Source organism: Tachypleus tridentatus, chromosome 11 (genome assembly GCF_004210375.1).
Source record: "Tachypleus tridentatus isolate NWPU-2018 chromosome 11, ASM421037v1, whole genome shotgun sequence".
Lineage (NCBI taxonomy): Eukaryota > Metazoa > Arthropoda > Merostomata > Xiphosura > Limulidae > Tachypleus > Tachypleus tridentatus.
In genome coordinates, this window is record NC_134835.1 from 85,361,336 (window position 1) to 85,388,984 (window position 27,649).

The 27,649-nt window shown below is 33.1% G+C and overlaps 1 protein-coding gene across 3 annotated transcripts in view; it reads right to left on the reverse strand.

The window, feature by feature from the left end:
* LOC143232660 (uncharacterized) overlaps window positions 1-27,045 on the reverse strand; it is a 39,220-nt gene extending 12,175 nt beyond the window's left edge. For 2 of the 3 annotated variants that reach the window (XM_076468328.1, XM_076468327.1), the window contains exons 1-14: window positions 26,848-27,045; window positions 19,094-19,157; window positions 15,302-15,416; window positions 13,247-13,306; window positions 12,472-12,546; window positions 12,045-12,231; window positions 11,178-11,236; window positions 10,702-10,830; window positions 9,650-9,761; window positions 9,349-9,470; window positions 7,884-7,953; window positions 7,355-7,413; window positions 2,014-2,127; window positions 186-314 (exon numbers count right to left, since the gene is read on the reverse strand). In XM_076468328.1, the coding sequence (XP_076324443.1) occupies window positions 186-314; window positions 2,014-2,127; window positions 7,355-7,413; window positions 7,884-7,953; window positions 9,349-9,470; window positions 9,650-9,761; window positions 10,702-10,830; window positions 11,178-11,236; window positions 12,045-12,231; window positions 12,472-12,546; window positions 13,247-13,306; window positions 15,302-15,416; window positions 19,094-19,157; window positions 26,848-26,893 (1,341 nt within the window). In that variant the 5' untranslated portion in view covers window positions 26,894-27,045. The remainder of the gene's footprint in view (window positions 1-185; window positions 315-2,013; window positions 2,128-7,354; window positions 7,414-7,883; window positions 7,954-9,348; window positions 9,471-9,649; window positions 9,762-10,701; window positions 10,831-11,177; window positions 11,237-12,044; window positions 12,232-12,471; window positions 12,547-13,246; window positions 13,307-15,301; window positions 15,417-19,093; window positions 19,158-26,847) is intronic. The other variant, XM_076468329.1, reaches the window with a different exon arrangement.
* Window positions 27,046-27,649: the final 604 nt, after the last annotated feature.

Genomic DNA, 27,649 nt, shown 5'->3' on the forward strand with positions numbered 1-27,649 from the left:
ACTAGATATCACCCTTCTTTTCTCCTGGAGACAGCTTCATTGTTAAGTTAAAAAGACAATTTTTAATCGTGTATTTATCGGATATCACTGTGATATTTTTTGCTTTACTGAATATATACTGTATAAAGATTACGTTAGTATCACATGTAACAATCCTGGTGTTAAGTAGCGATTTCATCACAAACCTGCTTTTGCTCACAGATCTCTCGTTCCTTTTGTTCCTGTCGTTGACGTCGACGAGATTCTGCCTGTTGAGTTAAGTAATTATGGTACTCTTCACTCTGATTAGACTTAAGTCGTCTGATGTCTAGTTTCTAAATACGGAAATGAAAAAAGATAAACAGATTAGCCAGATACATTTACATGAAGACTTTCTATTAGGTTGTTCAAAAATAATGAGGGATTTTTATTTCAAAATTTTTAATCATTTATAGGTATAAGAAACCTGTCTTTTTTACGACTTCGTATATCCCAATGAAAAACTAAATCTTTCTTCTATTCATTAGTGTTTTTATTCATTTCTAAAGCTTTATTTCCAATATTTCATACCCTTACAATTACTCATGGAAAAGAAAGCGGTGCATCATTTTTTTTGCATGAATTCAAACAACTAGCAATATCAACTTAGCATGCGGCGAAGGAACCTCCTCCGAACGTACAGTACGGTGTTGATTCCAAAAGTTTCGTAGTGGAGATGCAAGCATTGAAGATAAGGAGGGCAGAGAACGTCCTTCTGCTATTGAAATCAATCAACTGAGTGAAAAGAAACCCGTGGCCAAACTGTTCGAGAAATTGCACAAAAATTGGGTGTTAGCATTTCCATAATTTCGAACAATCTCGAGCAAATTGGAAAATGAAAAAGCTCGACAAGTGGGTTCCATACGAACACAGTGAACACAGAAAACTCGTCGTTTGAACTGTGCTCTATGCTGATTTTGTTTAACAGAAATAACCCATTTCTTTATCGAATCGTCATCTGTGATGAAAATAGATCCTTTACGGCAACAGAAAATGATCTGTGCTGTGGCTCAACCATTACAAAGCTCGAAAACACTGCGCAAAGCCAAAGTTGCACCAACAAAAGATTATGGTCACTATATGGTGGTCTGGGGCCGGTATTATCCATTACAGCTTGCTCAACCAGGGACAGAATATCACTTCGGAGATTTACCGTCAAGAATTGGAAGAAATACATTGAAAGATGCATGAAAAAATGCCAACACTAGTTGCTCAAATGAACCTCCAGAAGTTCAACGAATTGGGCTATGAAACATTGCTTTGTCCTCCTTACTCCCCAGACGTTTTGGACAACTTTTTAACAAGACAAAATATTCAACAACAGAACAGCAGCAGGGAATGGCTCTAAAGAATTTTTTTAGTTTTAGGACTTGAGAATTTTATCGTCATGGCACAAATAACCTTGTTTCTTGTTGGCAAAATGTATAGAATCACTAGGTTCCTATTCTGATTAATAAAGTTGCTTCTGAATATTTTTTATTTCTTATTAAACATAAAATTTAAAATCCGCCATTTTTATCGAACAGCTTAATAAAACCAGTATTTGTTTCCAGATCTGTACAGGTAACTAATACACATAACAGCAATCGCTTGTTTTTCATGCCGTAAAGTATTTATATTTTTCTTTTGTGACTATTTTACATCAGACATAAACCATTCCAATTTTTCTTGTAATTACCTTCGTGTTTTCGTTGTTGAAAATGATGAATATAGTGATTTAGTAGCTCTAATTGCTTTCACTTAGCTTTAATCACTCCAAAAGAGAAAAAAAAAATGAAACAATGTCATATGTTTGTATCTTTATAGTTGAACAACAAAGCATCCACTATTCGTTGGTAAAAGAGTAGTCCAAGAGCTGGCGGTGAGTAGTGATGACTTCCCTCTAATTTTAAACTGCTAATTAATAGACGGCTAGCGCAGATAGCCCTCGCGTAGCATTGTGCGAAATTAAAAAACAAACAAAAACAACAAAATATGATGGTTCAATACACGTACTGTAGCTGTGACGTCAGAGACACCTTTGGAATGGTTAAGCATCTCGCCAGTTACCGGGTCTTTTCTAGGACGACCAACGGTCTTTTGTTGAATCCAAGACACCACTCCAATCCCCTAAAAAAAAAGAGAGAGAGAGAGAGAGAGATGCTTTTTTTTTATAATATTTTCCATCAAAATTAAAAATCACAATGTTGGTATCTTACTTTTTATTTTATACTATTCAAAACATACGATTTGTGTGTTATTCTTAGGTATATTTTACCAAATACATTCGTTTGTAGCATTGCATACACACTTAACGATAAATAAATGTTATTATATATATATATATTATTTTCTACTTTCTTGTAAATACGCACCAAACTTGTAATGTTAAAATCATTAATTACAAATAAGGGCAGTCAAATCTAACTTCAGCTGGTTTTTACTAGGGTTATAGTACCTTAAAGTGTCTTGAATGGAAATAACTCGTTTTTTAACGTTTCAGATAAGACATATTTATTTGTATTCTGTATTTGTGGCAAAGCTGCTAAGGCTACCTACGGCAATCCCTAATTTCAGGTTTCAGTCCAGAGGAAAGGTAGCTAGCAACATCTTTCATGCTAAAGGATTATTGCCACTCTACTAAACTACTTACAACTTAAAGTGTGAGAAATATTTAGTGGTATCGCACGAAGAAAAGCTATGTATCAGACCTTTCCATCACAAAATGTTCATACACTCAGATCATAAAGGTATGTTCAAATCGAGAGTTTAGAATTATAAAACAAATAAGTAAGGATCAACGTGGGGCACCAGAACCATCCGAAAGAAAGATATGTGCAAGTCGTACTTCAAGTGTGGAAAGTGCAGTGCCGCGTCTTGTAACAGGTGAGAATCTACAAACACAAATGTCAATGGCAAAAGCCGTCCACATGACCAGTACAGTGGTATGCTATGTAACTGAGAAGAAATTTCATCTGGAAAAAATTCACGTGCGGACACAAGTTGCTTCCAAAGGATATTTATTTAGCCGTTACATACCGCGGGGAGTTAGATAATGAAATGGGATCTCATGTTATTATATACCAGGACGTACTAGTCGAGTCTTTAGATACAGCACCTATTGGCGTCTGTGCAATCAGACTGTTGAAACTAGGAAACTATTGCGTATATTAAATGAGATATGGAAGGAAAACAGAGAAAAGGAATGGGCTTTAGAAATGGCAGCTTTACGACAGAACATTTTAATATGGAAACTACTTCGTAGTGCTATTTTCAAGATGCACGACCATCAGATAAAGAGTATGACCAGACGTAGTGACATAGACTGTTTGTTTGTTTGTTTTGAATCTCGCGCAGAGGGTTATCTTTGCTAGCTGTCCATAATTTAGCAGTGAAAGACAAAAGGGAAAGTAGTAACTCATCACCATCCACCACCAACTTTTGAAAACTCTTTTTTCGTCACATTCTAATGCTCCTACGGCTAAAAGGTCGAACATCTTTGATGGAAAGGTAATTCAAACCTGTAACTCTCAGTTTAAAATCAAGCATTCTAACCACCTAGGCACGCCAGGCTGATATGAACTGTAAGTTTGTAAGGTTTCAAAATCTGTAATTTTTAGAACGGAAATGCCGCAAAAGATTGCCACACCCGGTTGAGCGCATTTAGGTTAATTTAATGATATTTGTAATTATGTAATGTAATAAATATAATACACTGCAGTATTTTAATCATCACAATATTTCAAAATATATCTGGTCATAATTATCAGCTTACACTTTGAGAAAACACCTGCTTTTACGGTTATATAAAAATACAAATGACATAAATCTATTTCAACCATCAAAATTATACATTTGCTTAAAGAGAAATATATCCACTTAAAACAATATCTAAACGTAAGTTCTCGGATCAACGTAAATACCCAACAATAGTTTAAGCAAATGCAAAAATAACGAAAATTTAAAAGTTGTTAAAATACACAAGTGCCTAGTATCCTGGTAATTAGGGAAACTTTCGTTTCTTTTGTTGGTTTTCATCAGGTCCTAGAAGGACGTCATATTTTCGCCATTCATCAAGTCGATTTTGTCAACAACTTCTACAGTTTATCCCTTTTACTATGTATCTCATATTATAAGATAAGCTAGTTCCAGAAACAATAACACTAATAAAAAAGTTAATCCTTCAGACGATCAAGTCCAGATCTTGGCTTCCAAAGCTTTAACTTACAACTTTTAATACTAAAGTTTTACCACGTTATATCCTTTCACGGCACAAAAAGATTACTAAAGAATTTATCAAACCTCTGAGATATACGATCAAGCATGCCTACCTGCATGATTGAATATTCGCGTTGCGTTACCCTAAAATATAAAAACTCGCGATCCGCACATTGAGGCAATAAATACGTTATAAGTGTGACTGTCAAATCTCACTCTCTGTTAAAACAGTAATAGCTCGAGAGATGGTAGAGATACTGTTGACGGTCTGCCTTCCCAAACACACACACACATCCCTCAAAACTAGCATCCAAAAATAAAGAAACTGACAACACTATATACCAGACTCAAAGTACTTGTAGTCTTAACATACTTGAGATCAAATAAACAAAATCTCACTTCTCTTTGTAGCCAAAATTTTCTTACTAGTTATTTTTTACCATATAAAATAGGAAAAGCTAAGCTACACACAACAGTCTAAATAAGGCCTCTTCAGTCTTTTTCAAGTTTACAATAATTTTCCTATTTTCAGAATTTCTATAAATATAATTAAACCTTTATTAGCTCATTTCTCAACAAACAAACACTTATAGTTACTACAAATGTTATTAATATTAATGCTCAAATCTACTTCCTTTTTTCTTCAATAATAGTATTGTTATCGTTAGAAAATGTAACATATTTTAACTTTTTATGCTCGAAGTTTATCACTTTACTTTTCACAATAAAAACACCGGATTTCTGACAACTTTTACTACAAAATTTGTTATTTTGTATTAAAGAATAATTATCCTGAGAATTAGTATTTTTAGTTTCTTAGTGTCATCGATGAATTCAGAAATATTATTTATTAGTTGGTTAACCGCATATTTTACATGAATAATGATAAAATTTCAAAATATATCAAAGTTGTTTGTTTTTGAATTTCGCACAAAGCTACTCGAGGGCTCTCTGCGCTAGCCGTCCCTAATTTAGCACTGTAAGACTAGAGGGAAGGCAGCTAGTCATCACCACCCACCGCCAACTCTTGGGCTACTCTTTTACCAACGAATAGTGGGATTAACCGTCACATTATAACGCCCCCACGGCTGAAAGGGCAAGCATGTTTAGCGCGACGGGGATGCAAACCCGCGACCCTCAGATTACGAGTCGCACGCCTTGTCATGCTGGGACTATATATCAAAGTGAGATTTTGCATTAATTATATTGTCTCAATTTAAAATGTTTAATTATCACCACTCTTTGTTTCCAAACAATTCACTCTACATTTCATTGGACTCGGCACATAAAAAAACTAAAAACCTAATAAATACAGTCACAAACTTTGCTCACATGACAGTCTTAATGATGAAGTCAACCAACTAAAACAACGCTTCATCAATGTGAATACATTTTCTCCAATAATTATAGAAATAATTATACCGAGAATTCTCAATCAACGATCCGAAATTCATTGAAACAACCAAACCAAAACACTACACTGCTGCATACTTTATATTCCAGATATCGGCGACAAAATAACTAATATTTGAAAAACAAAACTTATAAATAAACATAACATTCTAGAAAACACTAAATTCATCCAAGAACTGGATGCCAGACTAAAATGGCCAGGTGTGTTAAGGCATTCGACTTATAATATGAGGGTTGCGGGTTCAAATCCTCATCGCACCAAACATGCTCGCCCTTTCAGCCGTGGGGGCGTTATGATGTGACGGTCAATTCCACTATTCGTTGGTAAAAGAGTAGCTCAAGAGTTGGCGGTGGGTGATGATGGCTAGCTGCTAGCCATAAAGACGGCTAGCGGAGATAGCCCTGGTGTAACTTTACGCAAGATTCAAAACAAACAAACCAGACTAAAATCTATACTGTGTAAAAATAACTTTATAAAATACAATTAATTATACGATAGTTTCTATACATTCATATAATCATAGGGTTAAACTTTGGAATCATTTCAGTTGTTCATTTGCGCGTATTATCTTACAGAAAATGTTTAGCCACGAAATAGTGTTTTAAAATAGAAACCGATATTCAAATGTGTACCATATTTTTTATTGTATATACGTTAGTAAAGTCAACTCATAGTTTATCAGAACCTTACTCTTCTACCCAATTAGTCGCTGATTGATTAAATAAAATCATGTGCTGTATCATAGACATAGGAACAATAAAACTGAAAGTTGAAGCATAAGACAACTGTGCAACCACGTAGATTGAGAACTGCAACTACAATAGTTAGCCTGACTTTGAAAAACTATAGAAAATAATAAAAAGACACTTTCACTGTCATAACTAGAATATATGCTATAGATTACTATGGATTTACAAAGTACTTCATAAAAATAACTAAATTATTTATAATCTGCCTCAGTCCGCCAAGAAACGTTTATTTCTCAACCCTCAGATTGCGAGTCGAACACTCTACTCACCCAGCCATGCTGAAGAAAATTGCGATTACTAACGGAAAGTATAGGAGAGAAGAAAAAATTTGGCCACCCTAAGTAATACGTTTATTTACGTTAAAATATTTTAAATGTATATTATCATTGTTAATAAATAAATAAGAATATTACACGAAATACCTGAAGCTTAGAACACCATTATATTGATTTATTTATGCCATAACTAATATACACAATTACATCCTAATTCGTATTATAATATAATGGTTCACCAAACATTTGAACTACTCAGAGGTTAAAATCAGGGTGTAAATAGAAATTATGTTTATTGTTTATTAAAAGTAATAACAATCTATATACGATAAGTTTAAGATATGTGCATAAGTTTAAGATATGTGCATCATCATTTAGTTTAAGATATGTACATCATCTTTTAGTTTCAGATATATGCATTATAATTTAGTTTAAGACATGTACATCATAACTTAGTTTAAGATATGTATATCATCAGTTAGTATAAGACATGTACATCATAACTTAGTTTAAGATATGTACATCATAAGTTAGTTTAAGATATGTACATCATCATCTAGTTTAAAATATGTACATCACTTAGTTTAAGACATGTACATCATAACTTAGTTTAAGATATGTACATAATAACTTAGTTTAAGATATGTACATCATAACTTAGTTTAAGATATGTACATCATAACTTAGTTTAAGATATGTACATCATCAATTAGTTGTTTTTCCATTTTTTCTCGGTTCTTCTTCTCTTCTGTTTCTTGAACTAAAAAGAAAAAAAGAAAACAAACTTTATTCATAATAAAAGGCAAATGTAGTTAATCATAAGCCTAACTAAAAGTACAGCTCATCGGATAAGAAACAAAGTCATCATGTACAAACAAAATATAACTCTCAATGTCTTTCAATACATAAAAGATTCGAGTCATTTTTGGAATTACAAGATGTTTCTCATATCAGATGGAAAGGAAACAGCTTCTGACCGAATCAAAGCGTTTTAACTTGTATCATAATCGCAAGAAATACATAGAGGTTTATCAGTATTTTGCAAGGGCTGTTGGTTCCTAATTAAACTTTATTGGTGTTGATTTTTCGTAAGCGGTAATAATATTCATAAACATAAGATGTGTATAAATGTTCACAGTACGTGAAATATTTCCGTATGTGCCAAATCTAGAGCAAAAAACAAAATTCCTCTAGCTTTCTTAGCAGCCTCACTTATTCAACATCACTTACGTAAATCATGAAGATAGTTTTGTTTTGATTCTTGGTTCCTCTTTTTAGAATTTCCAGACGTCGACCTTCCCTGTAAGAATTGAAAAAATATTTAGTTTACATGAATACCGTACTCTTCGCTACGGCTTTAGAATATACTTTGGTGTTTCGTGTGGTAAAAACTTACAAATTAGGCCGAAAGGTTTGTTTGTTTTTTGAATTTCGTTCAAAGCTACCCGAGAGATATCTGCGCTAGCTGTCCCTAATATAGCGGTTTAAGACTAGAGGTAAGGCAGCTAGTCATCACCATCCACCGCCAAATCTTAGGCTACTCTTTTACCAACAAATAGTGGAATTGACTGTAACATCATAACGCCACCACGGCTAAAAGGGCAATCATGTTTGGTGTGACGGCGAATCGAACCCGCGATCCTCAAATTACGAGTCGAGTGCCTTAACCACATGTCTATGCCGGGCCGAGGCTGATAGATGTAATATACAAGCGCTATCTGTACATAACATTGAATTATAGGAAGGCAGCTAGTAAACAATATCCACTACTTTTGTCTGACAAAAGGGTGAGTTTCGACAGTCACTCTTATAATATATCCGTGCCCTAAATTGTAGAGCGCAATTTTGCGTCTCAAACAGCCCGAACTTACTAAACACTAAACTTCTCACATCCCATAACAGATTTAGTTTAGTGAAGGATTAACTCATGTTATATTCATAATTTTATTTTTTTTAATATTAAAGTAAGGACGTGTGGAATGTGATAATTATCAGGCTACAAAGATGAATGTGAAGACTTTGTCGTAAGAGTAAAACGATTAAACACACGTCGAATCAGCAAAGGTTAAAAGACATCATAGTTTATAGATTAAAGGCTCAGTTATGAAGTTTCTAAGACACAATACGTAAAAGGTTTAATTTTGTGTATTTATAGCTATGTGACTGCATTTGCAAAAAAAAAAAAAATCATTATTTTTATTCTAGAGAAAAGTGGGACTTTCTTCTGTTCCTGAATTAATTTTCTTATACAAGTGAGTAAACAATATTTTTCATTTTGTAAATAAAAAATACCAAGCTTAATTTATTCAAAATATTTCTTACTACTAGAATCTGATTTACTTACCGAATCAATAAATATAATTTGAATATTAACTATTTTAATTTTCTAAACAAAGAAATATAACCACATTACATAGATAAACTCCTAGCAAGATTCTCCGATGCAAAACAAAGCCTTAAGATTCTTACGTACTACAGGAAGCTTTTGTTTTGTTGAAGTATACGCTAAAAGTTGAATATATTTTAACTCTCATCAATACAGTAAAATTATATAAGAACTCTATTTTCGGTATCAACTAGAGACAAATTAAAAAATCGAACATTAAACAAATATCTGTTTTAGTTACAGCTTTATTATACTGTAGTTGTTTTAATGGACTTGTTGTTGTTCAGGCAGAATTAACAACATAAATACCATAAAATCCATTCCGACTGCTCTCTTATCCTTCAAAGGAGCACCAGCTCCCGGTTTTCCCCAAGGATTGTAGTCTTCTTTTTCTTCGATAGGTGACGCTGCATTATCTCCAGTAAAATGCCCTAAATGTTTACAAACAATTAATTAAACTAAAAATATATATATACCGTAATTAGTTAGCAGTTATATTTTTTTAAGAAAGCGAACCAGTAGCTAGAAACTGAGTTTAAGAAGACTATATATATATATATATATATCTGTCACAAGTAAACGACGAAAGATAATAATAAGTAAAACATACCGGAAAATTCTGAAAAATCTAACGTATTTCGCAGACGAGTTTTAGGATTACCACTTGAAGTCATTTGAGGTGCACCATTACCACCACGGTTACTCAGAGGCAAAGCTACCCCCTTAAATAAACACAGAAACGTTTCGTACAAAAATCAAAAAATAAAACTAAAGCAAAATAATTTAAATGTTGTTTTATATTTTCCTTTTTCTTTGTTGAGTTTAATGTTTCTTTTCTTAGTTTTACTCACTTTTTAATTTACATTTTATTCTTAGTTTATGTCATACTTTTTCCTTAACCAAGGACTATAGTTTCTTCTTCACAAAAACAATTTGGATAAACAAGAAACAATTGGGTTAAAAGCAAAGAAATACACTCAGAATTGAATATAAATTTAATAAATGATGAAACTTCGAATAATATATTCGTCTACCTTTCTACTACATATCACAGTGTCGCTCAAATATTTTTTATAATACAAGCTACATTATTGTTTTTAAGCAAAGCTTAGTAAGAAATGTTTCAGGCTGTGCGTTCACAATTCAAGTTTAAAACGTAATACCGCTGAAAGCTCTTCACACTCTCAGTTGTGAGCGCTTTATAAAAGTGAGAGGTGATCCTGTTATCCGATTGAAAAATCCAAACAAAGACTTTGTAGTATTGAGTGCTTCTGATTAACCGTCATTTTGGTCAATAGTTTAAAATTAGGGATGGTGGCTATACCTGAATTTGTTTTGCTGGATTGACTATTTGCGCATAAGATATTGTTCAGGTTGAAAATTCCATTCCATACATTATTATTATTTTGTAATAAGTAATTAATTAAATAAATTATTAGCACATTATGTGCGAAAGAAACAAATCTAAAGAAAACGTTTAAGTGTTTAATTATTCATTATAGGTCTTTCAACAGAACATATATGTGACTGAAATAAAAGTTTGATATCTATAAACCTTTATCAACAAATATAAACACATATTTTTGTATTTAACAATGGCTTAATCATTTCTGGTAAGTTAATTTGTTTGTTTAATGTTAAGCTAATGGAAAATATACGTACTATATCTTCTGAAAAACTTGTATGTTCAAGGCCACCATGTTGAACGGATGTTAAAAACTTGTGTCTACGGATGTTTCCTACTTCATCTCGCTCAGGATTTCCACAGCCTTTACCCCATGGTTCGTATTTCTTCTCAGCAAAAAAACGCAACATGTTATATTCAATATAAAACAACTATAAAACTATCTTTTAATTTGCAAAATATACTAATAAGCCTTTTTTTATCTCTGTAGAGTTTAAATAAATAAACGACAAAACATTAATAAAACAATCATCTCCTTGATGGCATGTGGAAAAGAAAGTAAGTAAAGGAATTATTTTATATCCATAACGTTTCAATTGCATAAACATTTTTTTCTAAAATACAGTTAATTTAAATTATTATACTTCTTTCTTGGTATAACAGTTATTACTTTAAAATCTTAACAATGAGAATTATGTTTTTATAATGTTTTGACTGTTTGTTAAATACTTGCCGATTCTTCTGACTCCATTTGCTGCTTGTTAATTGTCGTTTGTTGTTTTATTCTTTTTTCTGAAAAATAGTTTTCAGAACTATTGTAAGAAATATTTTTATAGAATTGCATTATAAAATTAACATAAGAAAAGTAAAATATAATTATCCATTTAATTGTCGTTTGTTGTTTTATTCTTTTTTTCTGAAAAATAGTTTTCAGAACTATTGTAAGCAATATTTTTATAGAATTGCATTATAAAATTAACATAAGAAAAGTAAAATATAATTATCCATATATCTGATAAGGATACACACAAAAAAGCATGAGGTCCTGGCACCATGTAGTTCACCTAATGACTTAAATATTATATTACGTAAGGGGTTTATACCAAACATTAAATTCCTGCCTATCAGATCATTTATCTCAAAGTGTGCAGCCTATCTCTTCTTCAGATAAATTTTGAAAATGTTTCATATCTTATTGGAATCAACTTACATGCATTTGAAAGCCAAGGAACACAGAGCTTTTCATTTTTGCAATGAAAATTAATTATTTTTAACTTTCATGCACTTTATGTAAAAATATTAAGAAATCATGGAAAAAAACTGTATTATTAAATTGAAAGACAATTTAATGGTATAGAATATCATTCTCATATACGATATATTACTCTGTAGCTTATCAACTCAAACACAGACTATTTCTTGTAACAATAATATTATACATTTATTACCGTGGATATTAACGATATAATTATTGGGACCCTGCATTCATTATTTGTGAGATTTTCGTTTAAAGTCTATATCTGGTGGTGTATGTGCTTCTTTTTAATTAAATAAACATTCGTATATTCTAATTAAGTGTTTATATTATATAGAGTCTTACCTTTTGTGTTATCAACATTGTCTCCTTCTGAATTTTTGTATCGAAGTTGATTTTCAATGCTTAGACGAACATGTTGGGCATCTTGAAACCTGATATCCGGATCTCCGAATAGCTGAGTCTTTGTACGACCAGATTTAGTACGATGAGGAGCACCGGCTCCAGGTCTACCAAATCCAGTTAACGTGTTCTGGGAAAATCAATAACTTCTGATAATATGCATTTCAAGCAAGTACAGATTTATGCACTTTTATTCAGAATTTAAATATTTTTATATCAAATTACGGTGACTGCACAAATAATTTAGTTTTTTTAATAAAAAAATGATTTTATATCACTGAAATACTGCAGATATCATCTGAATAATATCTTATATTAGCCTGACATAAGGATGAAATCAAGTAAACGCACATAACATACATGCACTTACCCCTAAAATATCATCATTTGACTGGTCGCTACTGATCATCTGCTTTTCTATGACTTTCGTTCTCTTTGAATTTTGCTGAAAATATATTCTACTAATTATCAAAAATTACGAATATTTATATACTTGAAATTATAAGATAATTAGCTCTGTACACATAAAATGAACAATATTTTCCAGACCAAATAAATAGAAAATTAAGCTAACAGAATATGGTACAGTTGTAGAAATGTCTTTTCTCAATAATACGTTTGTCAGAAAGTACTGTATATATATTCTATGCTTTTTGTCCAAGTAGTTACGGCGCTCGACGTTATAAGGTAACTGTCAACCCCACTATTCGTTGGTAAAAGTGTAGTCCAATATTTTACGGTGGGTGGCAATGAGTAGCTAGCTACCTTTCTTCTAGTGCTACACTGAATTAGGATAGCTCTCTTGTAGCTTTGCGCAAAAATTCAAAACAAACATTAGCTTCCTATACATATATAATTCATATCTTAGTAAAGAGTATCTCTATAAGTTATTTACATGCCAGAAAAGGGTTTTTGTTACTATAATTATATTTTTACTTAATTTATTGGTTCACATTTTTCTACCATTATCACTGTAACATTTCGAAAGTACATTAGTTAGAATTATAAGTTATGTATTCGTTTATTTACGTTAATAAGTGTGTTAAAAATTCAGACGATTTGATGGTAGATATTGTAGTTTAAATAATAAAAATCGCGATTAAATATAATGAGATATGTTAGTTTTATTTAGTAAAATGACTTACCATTGGTGCTCCAGCTCCAGGTTTATTCCATGGGTTATAACTTCGCAACATTTCCATGTCCTGTAGAACGACATTAAGAAATCATACGAGAACGTTTACTGTGAGGTGTTTTTCTTATAATATTTATTTATGTTTTCGCTCTGGCATCAATATTTAATCAAATAAAACAATTATAGTATTCAAGATCAATTAAATCAACCCTAAGCTTTTAATAGACGAATATTAAAACTAATCTGCATAAAGTAAAATTCATGCGAACACATTCTGTATATATAAAGTCCATTATTCCAAAAAAGTGAAGTGATATGGCTTTTATTTTGATTCTACATTTTACATATATTTAATAATATACAGTCAAAACAAAGGTATGAAGTTATTTATTATCTACATTGCTTGGTTTGATTGGCAGTTTCTTTTACATAATTCTATAGATGATTAATGGCATTTTAATTTGTTATTGTACTATTTTGTTTTGAGGTTTTTGACGATATGATTAAGAAAGCTTTTATACAAAAGATATTCAGAAATATAAGGTATAAAGCCAAGCCAAATAGTTTATTTTTACGAAACCACAGTTTTCCATTTACATTTTAAAATTAAAACTGAAAATGTAAAGACTTGTTCTAAAAGCAAATTTTATTACCAAACATAGTTTACTCAAGTTTTATTTATTTTTTTTTTAAGGTTCTGCATATTTCATGAAAAGTTTTTGAAAACTTATCCATCAAATTTTGTTTTACTTCCCTTGAAAAATTGGGCTAATAATTAAATATTATACAACAAAAAATCTGCTTAACATTATAAGTACGTAATTTACGTATATTTTTATATTAATTTTCTCAAAGAGCCAGAAGTACATGAAATATTATTTACGCATCTAAATTTTACATAATTTTGGGAGGGAAGGATATAAATTAAAGAGTAACAGGAACAAAATCCTTATATTTTAGATATAAAAATCTAAACAGAAAGTTATTTGAAAAATCAAATCATGTTTTAAAAGATAGAATAATTAAACATAGTTCTAATAAGTGTAAAAGTGAAACTATTTTGATGTACCATTAAAAAAAAAGAGCGAAAATTTCATAATTTGTACAATTACTGTTTTTTGTGATGACGAGAAACCCAGTTGAAGTAAACACGTATTCTCAATACTGCTGGTAGAGTATTAAAACTTAATTAAAATAAAGTACAGAATAACGTTTGGAACTTCTTAGGCGGAAGAGAGAAACTGAGATAACAATCAGGTTGTCAAAATCAAAGTTGGATGAAAAGCTGTTGGTCAGTCCACTCAGGTTCAAACTTCTATGTTAAAGTTGGGCATTTTTTCTCGTTACATTAGTTCTACTTGTTAGTAAATGGATGTAAGAAAAACTGTTAAACGTGCTTCGAAGGTTAGTAACGTATTTGTTTAACTTTTCAGAAAACTGTCTGTTCTGTTGATGGCAAGTTCTTGACACAACAGTCGCTTTTGATAAATCCAATAAGTTGACTTTTTTAGTTTACAGATTTAATTTGATAACTTAAAATGTAAAACCTTAGAATGACGTGTCGCAACTTGATTTGTCACTTTCTGTTATAAATAAATAACATTGTATCCTTGCCAATTTTGTTGTGAAACTTAGTTTTCTCCCATTGTTAAGGTTTGCTTTGAATTTCGCGCAAAGCTACACGAGGGCTATCTGCATTATCTGCCTCTATTTAGCAGTGTAAGACTAGAGGGAAGGCAGCTAGTTATCGTCACCCACCGCCAACTCTTGGGCTACTCTTTTACCAACAAATAGTGGGATGGACAGTCATATTAGAACGCCACCTAGGCTGAAAGGGCGAGCATGTATTGTTTGACGGGGATTCAAACCCCTAACCCTCAGACTACGAGTTGAGTATCTTAACTACCTGGCCATGCCCGGCCTTCATTGTTAAGGTATTGCTTGTTATTAAAAGGATATTTGTATCTGTAATATTTTACTGCACACAACTAATGATATAATTATATACTGTTTAAATGTGTTAGTTTATAGCGACAATTACGAAAGGCATTTTTATTTTACGAACCCTTCGTTTTTCTTCTTCCTTCTGACGAAGTTGAAGGTGTTTAGCTATTTTCTGTTGCGCCATTTCTTGTTCGACCATTTCTTTTTCTCTCTGGCGGCGAAGAATATCTGCCGAGCTAGGACGACGCGAATAGAAATAAAAATAACATAAGCAATGTTTAACACCGAATATTTAATTAACAGTACAAGTATATGCTTATTTTGTCTGCTTCAAGGAATCATATTTGTATTCGTATAACTTCAACAATATTGCATAGATTTAATAAAGTTTGAAAATTTATTTAGTTAAAATCAAATATTTTATTATTATTATTACTATTATTACACGAGTTCAAAAATTATTAAATACGGTGCAACTGAAAATGAATAGTAACCTCTCAGGTCGTTCTCCCTACATTCTGTTAAACGCTACTAGTTGTGTGAATGTTATTGTCCAAAACAAATACAAAATATGTCCAACCTCGGATTCACTCTCTAGACACCTGTTCTGAGGTGATTTTTTCTTATTATATGTTTATGATTTTTGAAAAAAGATCGTCAGGATCTTTTTTTATAACTCCACCTTTGTAACCTGTACATCTGTCTTTTTTAGTTTCTGTCTTTCCTTGACAGTTGGCCCGATATGGCCAAGCGTGTTAAGACGTGCAAGTCGTAATCTGAGCGTCGCGGGTTCGCATCCCCATCGCACCACACACGCTCGCCCTTTCAGCCATGGAGACGTTATAATGTGACGGTCAATCCCACTATTCGTTGGTAAAAGAGTAGCCCAAGAATTGGCGGTGTGTGGTGATGATGACTAGCTGCCTTCCCTCTAGTCTTACATTGCTAATTTATGGACGGCTAGGGCAGATAGCCCTTGTGTGGCTTTGCGCGAAATTCCAAAAAAAAAGTAAATTCTTAAGTTTTTCTTCAACAAGGATCAGTTGTACCATTCTTGTGCTTTACTTTACTGCCCCCTCCAGTGGCACAGAGAACAGCTTGTCCATTGTGTAATTTTGTACTTAACTTCAAATAAATAAACTTTAATGTACGAGAATGAAATTCTCATTCAGGTTGAGCATCAAAACGGTTGTTAATTGTTTGTCAAAGTTTACGAGCTTTAACAACAATAGGTATCAGACACAAGTTTGGGCAAATTCCTTTTCCCAAATTAGCAGTCTATTACTGTAAAGATTATAAAAAAGTTTGATCAAAGTTTCTATCAATATAAATCAATTTTGACTCGGGTTGCTTTACATACTCTCATGAAGAGAAATCTAACAAAGATAAAGCGACACTTTATAAACTATGAACAATTTGTTTTAGGGTTAAACACTTCAGTCCCAGCACTCCATCGAGGCCTAATGATATTCGTATTCTAAAACAAAAAAATACACGAAAGAATAAATAATTACCAAAACATAAAAACTATTATTTTCGACTGCTTTAAAGACTGTTATACTCTGTCCTTTGAAAATGTCAAGCTTGGCCTATCGAACTTGGTCGTTTTTATTATTTTGTTAATTCTTTGAACTTGTGTGTATCATTACGCTGATTTATTGTTACTGTTTCATTTTTGTGAGTTTACACAAAATATTTCTCTTTCTTTAAATAACACTACGTAACAAAATTTTTACTTTCTCTTGTTTCTGGGTAGAAAGTGCTTATGCCTAAAGTAAAATGGAAAAGACCAATTTTTTCTCTTCAAACTTTGCTTTTGCTGACTTGGGTAATGAAAATTTCAAATTTACCTATTTTCTAGAACATTCCAGGTAAATTTAGTGCTGAGTAGCTGATAGAGAATTTTCTCAAACTTATGAGAATGTTCAAGAACTTTCTAGAATGTTGTAGAACTTACGATAATTTTAAAACCTTTTAGAATTTTATAGAATTTTCCATTGTAATATATATACAGGGGATCACCACTCACCACTTCAGTTCAGTTCTAGCTGCCTTAGTGAACACATAGACCTATCTTATTTTATCAAAGATGGCATCAAGAAGCTGCAAGCATTCTCCAGACGCATTCTGCTGTGTATGCGGTCAATTTATCAAAACAAGAGCGAAAAAGTACTCTGTGACAGCATTTGCTAAAATGTGTGAAGCCTGCACGGCATATTTCGACATGCCTGTCGGTGATCAAGACAAACCCTTGGCACTTTATTTTACCCTCGAGCACTGTAAAAAAACTTTAGAAGGTAAGACGGACAATTTTTGCTTCATTAAATAGTAAGATTTTATATTATACAAATTTTAGACCTTTTAAAGCTTAAATATCTTTCGGTGCGCCTCAAAGAGGAATACAACAGCGTCAAGAACTTGCTAGAAGCCTTAAAGTATGATGAGTATGGCTGGGAGGTTATTGAAGACTTCAAAATGGTGGCATTCCCGTTGGGTCTTCAAGGAGGCTTTACCAAGTTTCCATGTTATCTTTGCATTTGGGACAGCAGGGACACCACAGCGCACTACAACAGGAAACACTAGCCACAACGGACCGAGTTCTCTGTGGGGAAGCACAATGTCAAGTGTGAGCCATAAGTGGACCTACAGAAGGTGTTGTTTCCACTATTGCACATAAAATTGTGTCTTATAAAACAATTTGTCACAGCTCTTGATGAGGAGTCTGCAGCCTTCAAGTACCTTCGAGACTCCTTCCCTAAGCTGTCTGAGGCAAAGATCAAAGCTGGTGTTTTCGTTGGACCACAAATAAAGAAGATCTTGGAGTGCACAGAATTCCCCAAGAAGCTCAGTAGAAAGGGGAAAAAAAAGCTTGGGGCAGCTTTGTCACAGTGGTTTAGGGCTTCTTGGGCAATCACAAGGCCGAAAATTATGTGGAACTGGTTGAGGCTCTGGTGAAGAACTACGACAAAATGGGGTGCAGGATGTTCTTGAAAGTCCATATCCTTGACGCTCATCTTGATAAATTCAAGAAGAACATGGAAGCATACTCAGAGGGGCAAGACGAGCGCTTTCTCCAAGATATACTGGATTTTGAACGCCGTTACCAAGGAGCATATAATGAAAACATGATGGAAGACTATATTTGGGGGCTGATACGTGAAAGTGATTTATATTACAGTCACAAATCTAGAAAAACTACTCACTTCTAAACATTTTTGTATAAATTTAGTATAAATACGTGTAAATCTAGATTCATGTGTTGTTTTATTTAGACCTTATGTAAATGAAAATGTGCAAATTTGCCCGTTTTTACATTGAAAACAGGTTAATTTCTAAATTTCATTATCCAGGTCACAAAAGCAAAGTTTGAAAGGAATAATGACCATTTTCTGTACTTTTACAACATAAGCAATTACGAAATAACATTCACTACCAAAGAACAAAATTTGTGTTACATACTGTAACTAGTGTTTGCATGTCAATGAGATTAGGCAGTTTCATCAAAGTTATTTTATAAACGTATATAATTTAAACAAATAATTTACTCAATGGATTAGTGGAATATCAGTAATAAATATACAATAAATCTAGAACAATAACATTAAGAAATTGTGCTAATTATATTTTCGACATATGATATTAAAACAAGTAATTATTAAAAAGGAAAAATATAAATAGTTAAATAGAAAAATGCATTTTAACTTAAGTGTAATTTTTAACAAACAAAAGTAAATGAAATGGAGCTCAATCATCTATTATGGTTTCATTATTCAATTTTTTGTGAAGAAAATGGACAATACAGTTAAAGAACGTTCATTTCTAAGCCTATTACTATAAAAAGAGAAAAATGTCCAAGCTTAATATCATAAGAGTAAAATTTCAAAGCCTAATATTATAAGGAATGAAAATTTACCTCATATTCAGCTGATGCACGAATACTCTTGACATCCCGTTAATCTTGTTTAGTTCCACGTCGTCTAGTGGTAAATTAGCATAAAAAATATCAAGTCTTTATTAATTCAAAAAACAATCTTACCATCATGTTAAAGAGCAATTAATTACAAAGTAATTAATCCATACTTATTACAATTACAAAATAAAGTTTGTTTTTCAAATACGTTTAAATTTCATTACCAGTATATTGTTGGATGTGTATTGCGCAAGTCCCACCTGTCATCTAAATTTGTAGAAGATTCTCGAGAGCAAAAATTAGCAATACATGCTGTACGAAAACAATAGTGTGTTTTTAAACATTCGATAATCTCACCTTAAAGTACGTAAACTAACGTACCAGGAGACAGAACAGAATATTTTTGGTCGCTGACTGTAGCAACATTACAACTTCAGTGAATTAACTTCGGACGTTAGTACGTCTACAAGGAAATTAAATATCTTCATAGGTAAAAATTCAGCTTGTAAGCGATGTGAAGCCACTTAGAAAAGACAGCTAGCTCGCTCAAGCAAGGTGTAACAATATCACCACAGGAGTAATTTGTGAACCTGGACCATCGATAACGTATTTAGTTCTAGACCAGATAGAAGACATAGTATAGTGTGTAATTTGTAAAACTCTTATATATAAACGATTATTTGTAATAACCGTTATTATAAATTGTATTGCTTCTCGTATATTAACATATATTTGTTTTAAAAAAAAAACAATTGTGGGTATCAGTTTTTTTGGCAAATAACATAAATTTAATACATATCAAAATTCAAATAACTTCTAAATTAAAATTGCCGGCTATTTGAAATCATAACATGTAAGGCACATAACATTATAAATCGGAGACTCGTTGGAGGTAGATTTTAGTACGTAACGTAGTGAATTAATGTTTTAATATGTTTCGTCAAGTTTTACAAAACTATATACATTTTTAGATAAGTTTCGTTAAACCACTAAAATGATATCAAACTTCTAAACTGCGAAAAATGTGTTTTTGGAGACCTCAGGTGACAATCTGAGTTGAGAACCTAGAAAAAATATTTTCATCGTGTTTTTTGAAACGTGAAATGTAACGTCATAGAATGAAGTTTTGAGTCCCCCGCTAATACAGCGGTAAGTTTACCGATTTACAACGGTAAAATCACGGGTTCGAATTCTCTCGGTGGACTCAGCAGATAGTCTGATGTGGCTGTGCTATAAGACACACATGTATGAAGTTTCGATGAACACACAGAAGGCAAAGTATATAAGTAAGACTCCAAATATGTGATTCGTTCGATACTATGTGATTCAAATATGTGTTCGATACTGATGGCCTTTAAGACTCAAATATGTGATTCGTTCGATACACTTTGTAGATACTTAATAACATAATGTAATAGTTTTCTAATAACTGTACTTTCTCCATAAAGAGAGTTTCCCGGTGGAAAAGCGGTAAGCTTACGGACTAAAGACACTTACGTCTAAAATTCGCTTCTGGTTGGTGGACATAGCAGGTATCTGTTATCTAAAGCATACAAACAAATAACTGATGTTTTCTACTTCTACTCTTAAAGTAGAGTGCACAAAAGAGAAATCCATACAAGGTCATTTTCTGTGAGCTTCGATTATTTTAATTTGTTATTAAATTAGTATCAAATAAGCAAACAATAAGTATTTACCTTTAAGTATTTCAGGGAAAATATTCCAGATTTTTTTTATTTATCTATTTTCTAAGAACGTGGAAAAACCGAATCTTTCTTTAATGTATCAGTAGGTCATACCGCCACCTCTATTATTGTAACACTTGGTTTCCGTAGCAACGAAACGAAAACAAACCCATATTACTCATTTCTATCGACAACAATATTAAAATATCTCTAAATTTCATTCGTTTCACAGAAACGCAAATTGTCGTATGCTATTTTGTTTTGTGCATGATAGCCTAAAGGTTTTCACTGAATCGTCGTAAAACTGAATTAAAAACTAGATAACATATCTTAGTAATTATTCAATAAGAAACATTCATTGTGTATTAAAAGCTCAACATATTAGATAAGTTTTACATACTCCACAGGAAAGTAATCTTTTTCTATTAAATTTGAGGACGATGATATTTTCTACAATTGAAATTGGCAAAATTAATTTATTTCGCAAAATCTCCCCCTGGTGGATTAGCGGTGAGTTCAGACAGAGACTTACAAGGCTAAAATATGTTTGTTTCTTTGAAGTTAAGCACAAAGCTACACAATGGGCTATCTGTGTTCTACCAACCACAGGTATCGAAACCGGTGTCTTGAGTTGTAATTCCACAGACATACCTCTGTACCACTAAGGGGCCAACGCTAAAATCTGGGACTCGATTCATCACGGTAGACAAATCACAGATAACCCATTCTTTAGCTTTACGTTAATAAAACAACAACAATTTTGAAATACAAGCTTTCTACTCAGATCGTGTGAAAATCCAAATACGAATTAATTTGTTTTGATACATATGTATTTTCACTACATAGCAAAAAGTATGTGGACACCAGACCATCCCATCCATATGTGCTTGTTAAACATCTCATTCCAAAGCTATGGGCATTAATATGGAGTTGGTTCCACCTTTGCTGCTATAAAAGCCTCCACTCTTTTGGAACATGACTGCGGCGATTCGCTCCTATTCAGCTACAAGAACATTAGTAAGGTCGGGCACTGATGTCGAGCGAGAAGGCCTGGCTCGCAATTGGAGTTTCAATTCATCCCAAAGGTGTTCGATGGGATTGAGGTCAGGGATCTATGCAGGCCAGTCAAGTTCCTTCACATCAACCTCGGCAAACTATGTCTTTATGGACCTTGTTTTGTGCATGGGGGCATTGTCATGCTCAAACAAAAAAGGGCCTTCCCCAAACTGTTACCATAAAATTGAAAGCACATAAATATCATTGTATGCTGCAGCATTAAGATTTCCCTTCACTGGAACTAAAGAGCCTAGCCTAAAGCCATGAAAAACAGCCCAGACCATTATACCTCCTCCACAAAACGTTACATGTGGCGCTACACATTCAAGCAGGTAGCGTTCTCCTGGCATCTGCCAAACCCACATTCGTCCGTCAGATAGTGAAGCGTGATTCACCACTCCAGAGAACGCGTTTCCACTTCTCTAGAGTCCAATGGCGGTGTACTTTACCCAACTCGAGCCGACGCTTGGCATTTCGCATGGTGATCTTAGGCTTGTGTGCGGCAGCTCGGCCATGGAAACCCAATTTGTGAAGCTTTGAACGAACATTTATTGTGCTGACGTTGTTTCCAGAGGCAGTTTGGAACTCGGTAGTGAGCGTTGCAACTATGGACAGACGATTTTTACGCGCTTGAGCACTCGGCGGTTCCTTTCTGTGAGCTTGTGTGGCCTACCGCTTCGTGACTGAGCTATTGTTGCTTCTAGACGTTTCCACTTCACAATAACAGCACTTACAGTTGACCGGAGAAGTTCTAGCAGGACAGAAATTTGACGAACTGACTTGTTGGAAAGGTGTCATTCTTTGACAATGTCACATTGAAAGTCACTGAGCTCTTCAGTATGACCCATTCTACCGTCAAGGTTTGTCGATGGAGATTGCATGGCTGTATACTTGATTTTATGCACCTGTTAGCAATGGATGTGGCTGAAATAGCCGAACCCGCTAATTCATCTGTTCCCAACCAACAAATTTTAATATGTTCTCGCACCCCTCACAATAATTATTTATTTAAGAATAAAGGTGAAGGTGGCCAAAACAAATTTTTATAATTAGTTTTTAATATATATAAACAAAAATGAAACGTTTGGAAAAGAAAAAATATTACAACAAATTAAAAGTTGCATAAATCCTACATGGCCTACAAAAAATAAATTTTTATCCATGCATGAAATTTCTTTGAATTTGAAATGTTCAAATGTTCATAAGCCAATTTAAATTTTATGACCCTTTTGTTCCTGTTTATTTCTTACGAGTTTTTCAAAGCGTGGCACTTTGTTGCTGATAGCAATCCGCAAGTCTGCTGTGCACCCAAGCGATTTCTAGTTTTTGTCTTGATTGACAAAAGGGAACTAAATCCAAACTCGCATAAGTATGTCGTCGCGAATGGGATGAGCACATTTAGTGCTTTTTCACAGTCTTGGAAACATGTTCATTGCCGAAAACCAATATTGTTCCAATGTTTTACTTTCAAACTGCATTTCAAGAACTCGATTTGTGAGCAGTTCAATAAGATCTTCCTTCAGTTCTTCATCATCTGACATATTATCCAAATTGAAGGAGTATGGATTCATAATTCATTCTTCACAAGTTTCCAGTTCTCCTCCAAAGTATCCATCAAATGACTTTGATAGTATTTCCAAATGATCCACAATTTCTTCACACACACATGGAATTAGGGACTCATCCTCACTTACCATTTCTTCAAGTGATGGGAAATTTGAAAGATTTCCTCTTTTAACTCGTCGACACCAAAGACGTAATTTTCTTTGAAAGCATTTAACTTTTCGCAGCATTTCAATATGTTTATGTTTTCCCTTGAAGAGATACACTCAGGTCATTCGTACGAGTGAAAATATCACTCAAATAGGCTAGCATTTGGTTGAATTCTTGCGATTCTATTTCTCTGGGCAGATCATAGTCACGTTCCTTCAGAAAAGTTTTGACTTCTTCTCGCAGTCCAAAGAAGCGCATTAAAGCTCTCCCACGTGACAGCCATCAGACTTCTGTGTGGAAAAGCAAAACTGAATGTTCACTTCCAAAATCTTCACAAAGCGACTTGAAGAGGCGGTCGTTCAGAGCGCGACCCCTAATCCAGTTGATGGTCTTCACAGAAGTGTCAAGGATCTTTTTCAACTTTGGAAGCAATGTTCTTGATGCCAAAGCATGTCGATGAAGAAAACAGTGAGTACCTTGCAAGTGTGGAATCTCTTGTTTCATCAGTGCAAAAAATCCTGATTTATTTCCTAGCATAGCAGGAGCACCGTCGGTACACACAGAACCAATAATTTGGATATCTAAATCATATTTCGCAAAGAAGTCCTTCACACACTGAAAGACATCTTTCCATTTTGTGGTTGTTTTCAGATTTTCACAGAACAGGAAATCTTCCATTATGGCACCATTATGGACATACCTCACTAGTGCGATGAGTTGACTGCAATCAGTTGTTTCGTCCAATTGAAGAGAGATTTTCAAGGGACTAGCCCTGATATCTGCGATAGCTTGGTCCAAATTGTCCGAACTGAAATCACCAACTCGGTTTTGAATAACATTATTTGATAACGGCGCTACGTTAAGCTTGTTTGAGGCTTCTTTTCCCAAAACAATTTTTGCCATTTCTTATGCACACGGTTTAATTACCTCATCTGCAATTGTATGGGGCTTCTTTGATTTGGCTACTTAATACATCACGTGATATGAAGCCATCAGCAGTGGTTTGTCAGCAGATATAAAACCTAATTTTGGAAGGGTTGCTCGAGAATCAAAGCAGGCCCTTCTACCTTTCAACGATTCAACATCATGGTCTGCAACAGCTGCTTAACCATGCCGGTTGTTGAAGTGTTCCTGCAGCATAGATGGCTTCAAATTTGCGTTTGAAAGGATAGCGTCACAAAGCATTCACTGGGGTTTTTGCATATCATCAATTGTTCCGATGCAAGTGAAACCAAACCTCACATAATCATCATTCCATTTCCTTTTCTTTGACATAATGAAGTTCTTTGCACGAACACAGAATCAACAATGCACTGACTACCATAGCATCACGCATGGGTTTATATACTCTGCGAAACTTTCTAGAACATTCTCAAATATACGTCACATGACGTCATCGAATAATTCTGTATACTTCTGGAAGTTTCTCGAGTCACGATTACGTGAATACATAACATAAATAAATAACAGACACTTTAAGACGGCGTTCACCAACGTAATTTAATTAGTTGTGTCGAGTATTTAGGTCACGTTTACTTTCGTGTGTTGTTTGTTTACAGTTGTGCATTAACATTTCGGTCTGCACCGGTGACGGTAGAAACTATAGATTATCGTAACAAGGTAAAAAGCTACGTCTGTAAGAAGAAAAATAAGAAATAAAAATCGAGCGTAATTTTTTAATATATAGGACAGTATCCTTAATATAAACAAAAAGACTGAAATGTTATCTCGCACCCCTAAAGGGTGCGAGCACCCATGGTTGGAAACCACTGCGCTAATTAGAAGGGATGTCAACATACTTTTGGTCATGTAGTGTATCCTTTAGGTAGCAAAACCTATGGAGCGCTTACAAACAACAAGAAAAGTCATCAACATCAATCATGAAGACTAGTCAACTTTCTGTTCCAATTTGATATTGAGAAAATGAATAGAAAGTGTTTAGTTTATACATAGGTACGATTTTAAAATTACACAGATTCGCATAGACTCGCCACTTTTGACAATGTAGCGTAAATCTCAAGTGCATGCTGAATTTTCGCCGTTTCATTGCTCCTTATCTTTCTAACAGCTTTTGTCCTTAAATAATTGCTCGTAACTTCTGTCGTCATAAATAATTATTGTAGCTTCTATCATCATAAATACTTTCTCGTAATTCTTGTCATTATAAATAATTATTATAACTTCTGTCATCAAAAATGGTAATTACTCGTAACTTCTTCATCATAAATAATTACTCGTAATTTTTGTCATTGTAAATAATTATTGTAACTTCTTTCACCATAAATTATGATGTTTTCAAAAGAAGCTTAAGAATTATAGCACATTTTTCACGATAAGCTGGTGTGGTTTCACATTAACTTTACTAAGAGTTTCGTTAGTTTTTACAACTTAAATATCTGTCTTAATGTGAATAAATTTTTGTAACACCTAAATAACTAACTGCATAGTTATTTTTAAGCATCATAAATGTAAAGAAGCTCAAACTTCAACAGGAACTCTATTTTATACTTTGTTTGCAAAGAAAATGCTAGTAATATATAAATACCAAACAACATTGTTTGGCTTTTTATAAAAAAAAAAATACATATTATTAGAAAATTCCACATCGTTAGCAGCAACTGTGTAAGTAAACTTTATTAGATTGCCTTTTTTATCTTCACTTTTAAGAGTAATTTTTCTCTAAATTTAGTCAAATGGATCATAAGTGATGAATATTTTTAGCCCAATTTAATTTTATTTTTGTATTGTGAGAGAATAACTCATATCAAATAACAATACATATTCCATAACTAGCACGAAACTTTCACTTCACAGAGGTCTCGTCTGTCCTGAAGTGGTTGTTGAAAATGTTAAGTCCTCTACCTCACCATCTATCGACATGCATGTGAATTACTTAAACATTTTCTATTCTATTATAAATTCTAAAACATTTAAAAGAAATACTTTTTATCAATTAATACAAACTCACGAATTATATTTATGCCACACATGTATCATACATTGTTTCAATGTTTAATTTTTTCTAAAATAGAACATAATAACTATAAGCTTTCAATAATTAGCAGCTTTATCAACAGTGTGAAGTCGTCAGTTGAAACACTGTTAACAAAGTTGCATCAAAATACTTTAAGATATGATAAAATAAAACAGAAATAAAGTATTTTGTGGAGTTCTAATTTACTATAATAACACACTGTGAAATTTGTACTTTTCCTTCGATTCCTCGAGGGCTATAAGAACTGCACCCTAGAAGTTTTCATCTACCCTCTTTACTTCAAGGAATGTGATGGTTTTTTAACTCACCAGTAAAAGCTGGAGACGTCGGCGACTGTTCTGTTTCTCCGACCATGCTCACTAATAATTGTCATCAAGCATTTCATACGGCATGTTTTATTGTTACTGATCCTTTATATTTTAAGTTACGAAAACAACAAGGTTTGTTTAGTATTGCAATACGGTATTTGTATCACTGGACGTTTTACCTAAAGAATGCTTCACAGAGTGTGATAAAATCATTATTTTATGATTGGCTGTTTATGTCACGTGGATCTGTACGTGCTATGAGTTTGCGCTGTCAATAAATATAAGTAATTATTATGAAATATGTAAAATATATATAGATTTCGCAACGAAACTAGTAATTCCTCGAAATGAGCAATACATTATATATATGCACTTAACTGTTAACTTTATAGTAGAATGCGTCTATTTCCCTAAGATTACGTGTTTGTTTTACAAAATCTTACTTCTAGAACCTACAACACTTTGGTATTCATAACCAGTTTTTAATAATGTGCTCTGTAGGTTTCTCTGCTTTAAAATGTTACAAATAATGAAATATAAAATATAGAGCTGAATAACGTGATGACGTTTCTTTTTGTCTTATCATGGTCGAGATAATTAAAATGGAAATATTAAATATATTTTCCACCAGATGATGATTAATATTCAAAAAGTATTTGAAACATTGAATAAAAATAATCCTTTGTGCCTCTGGTGTTCTGAAATCAGTAGCACTGAATAAAACCTTCAAGTTTGAGAAAGAACACTCCGCCAGTCGATATAAAATATGGAGGTAAACATGCGAATCAGTTCGAATGAAATA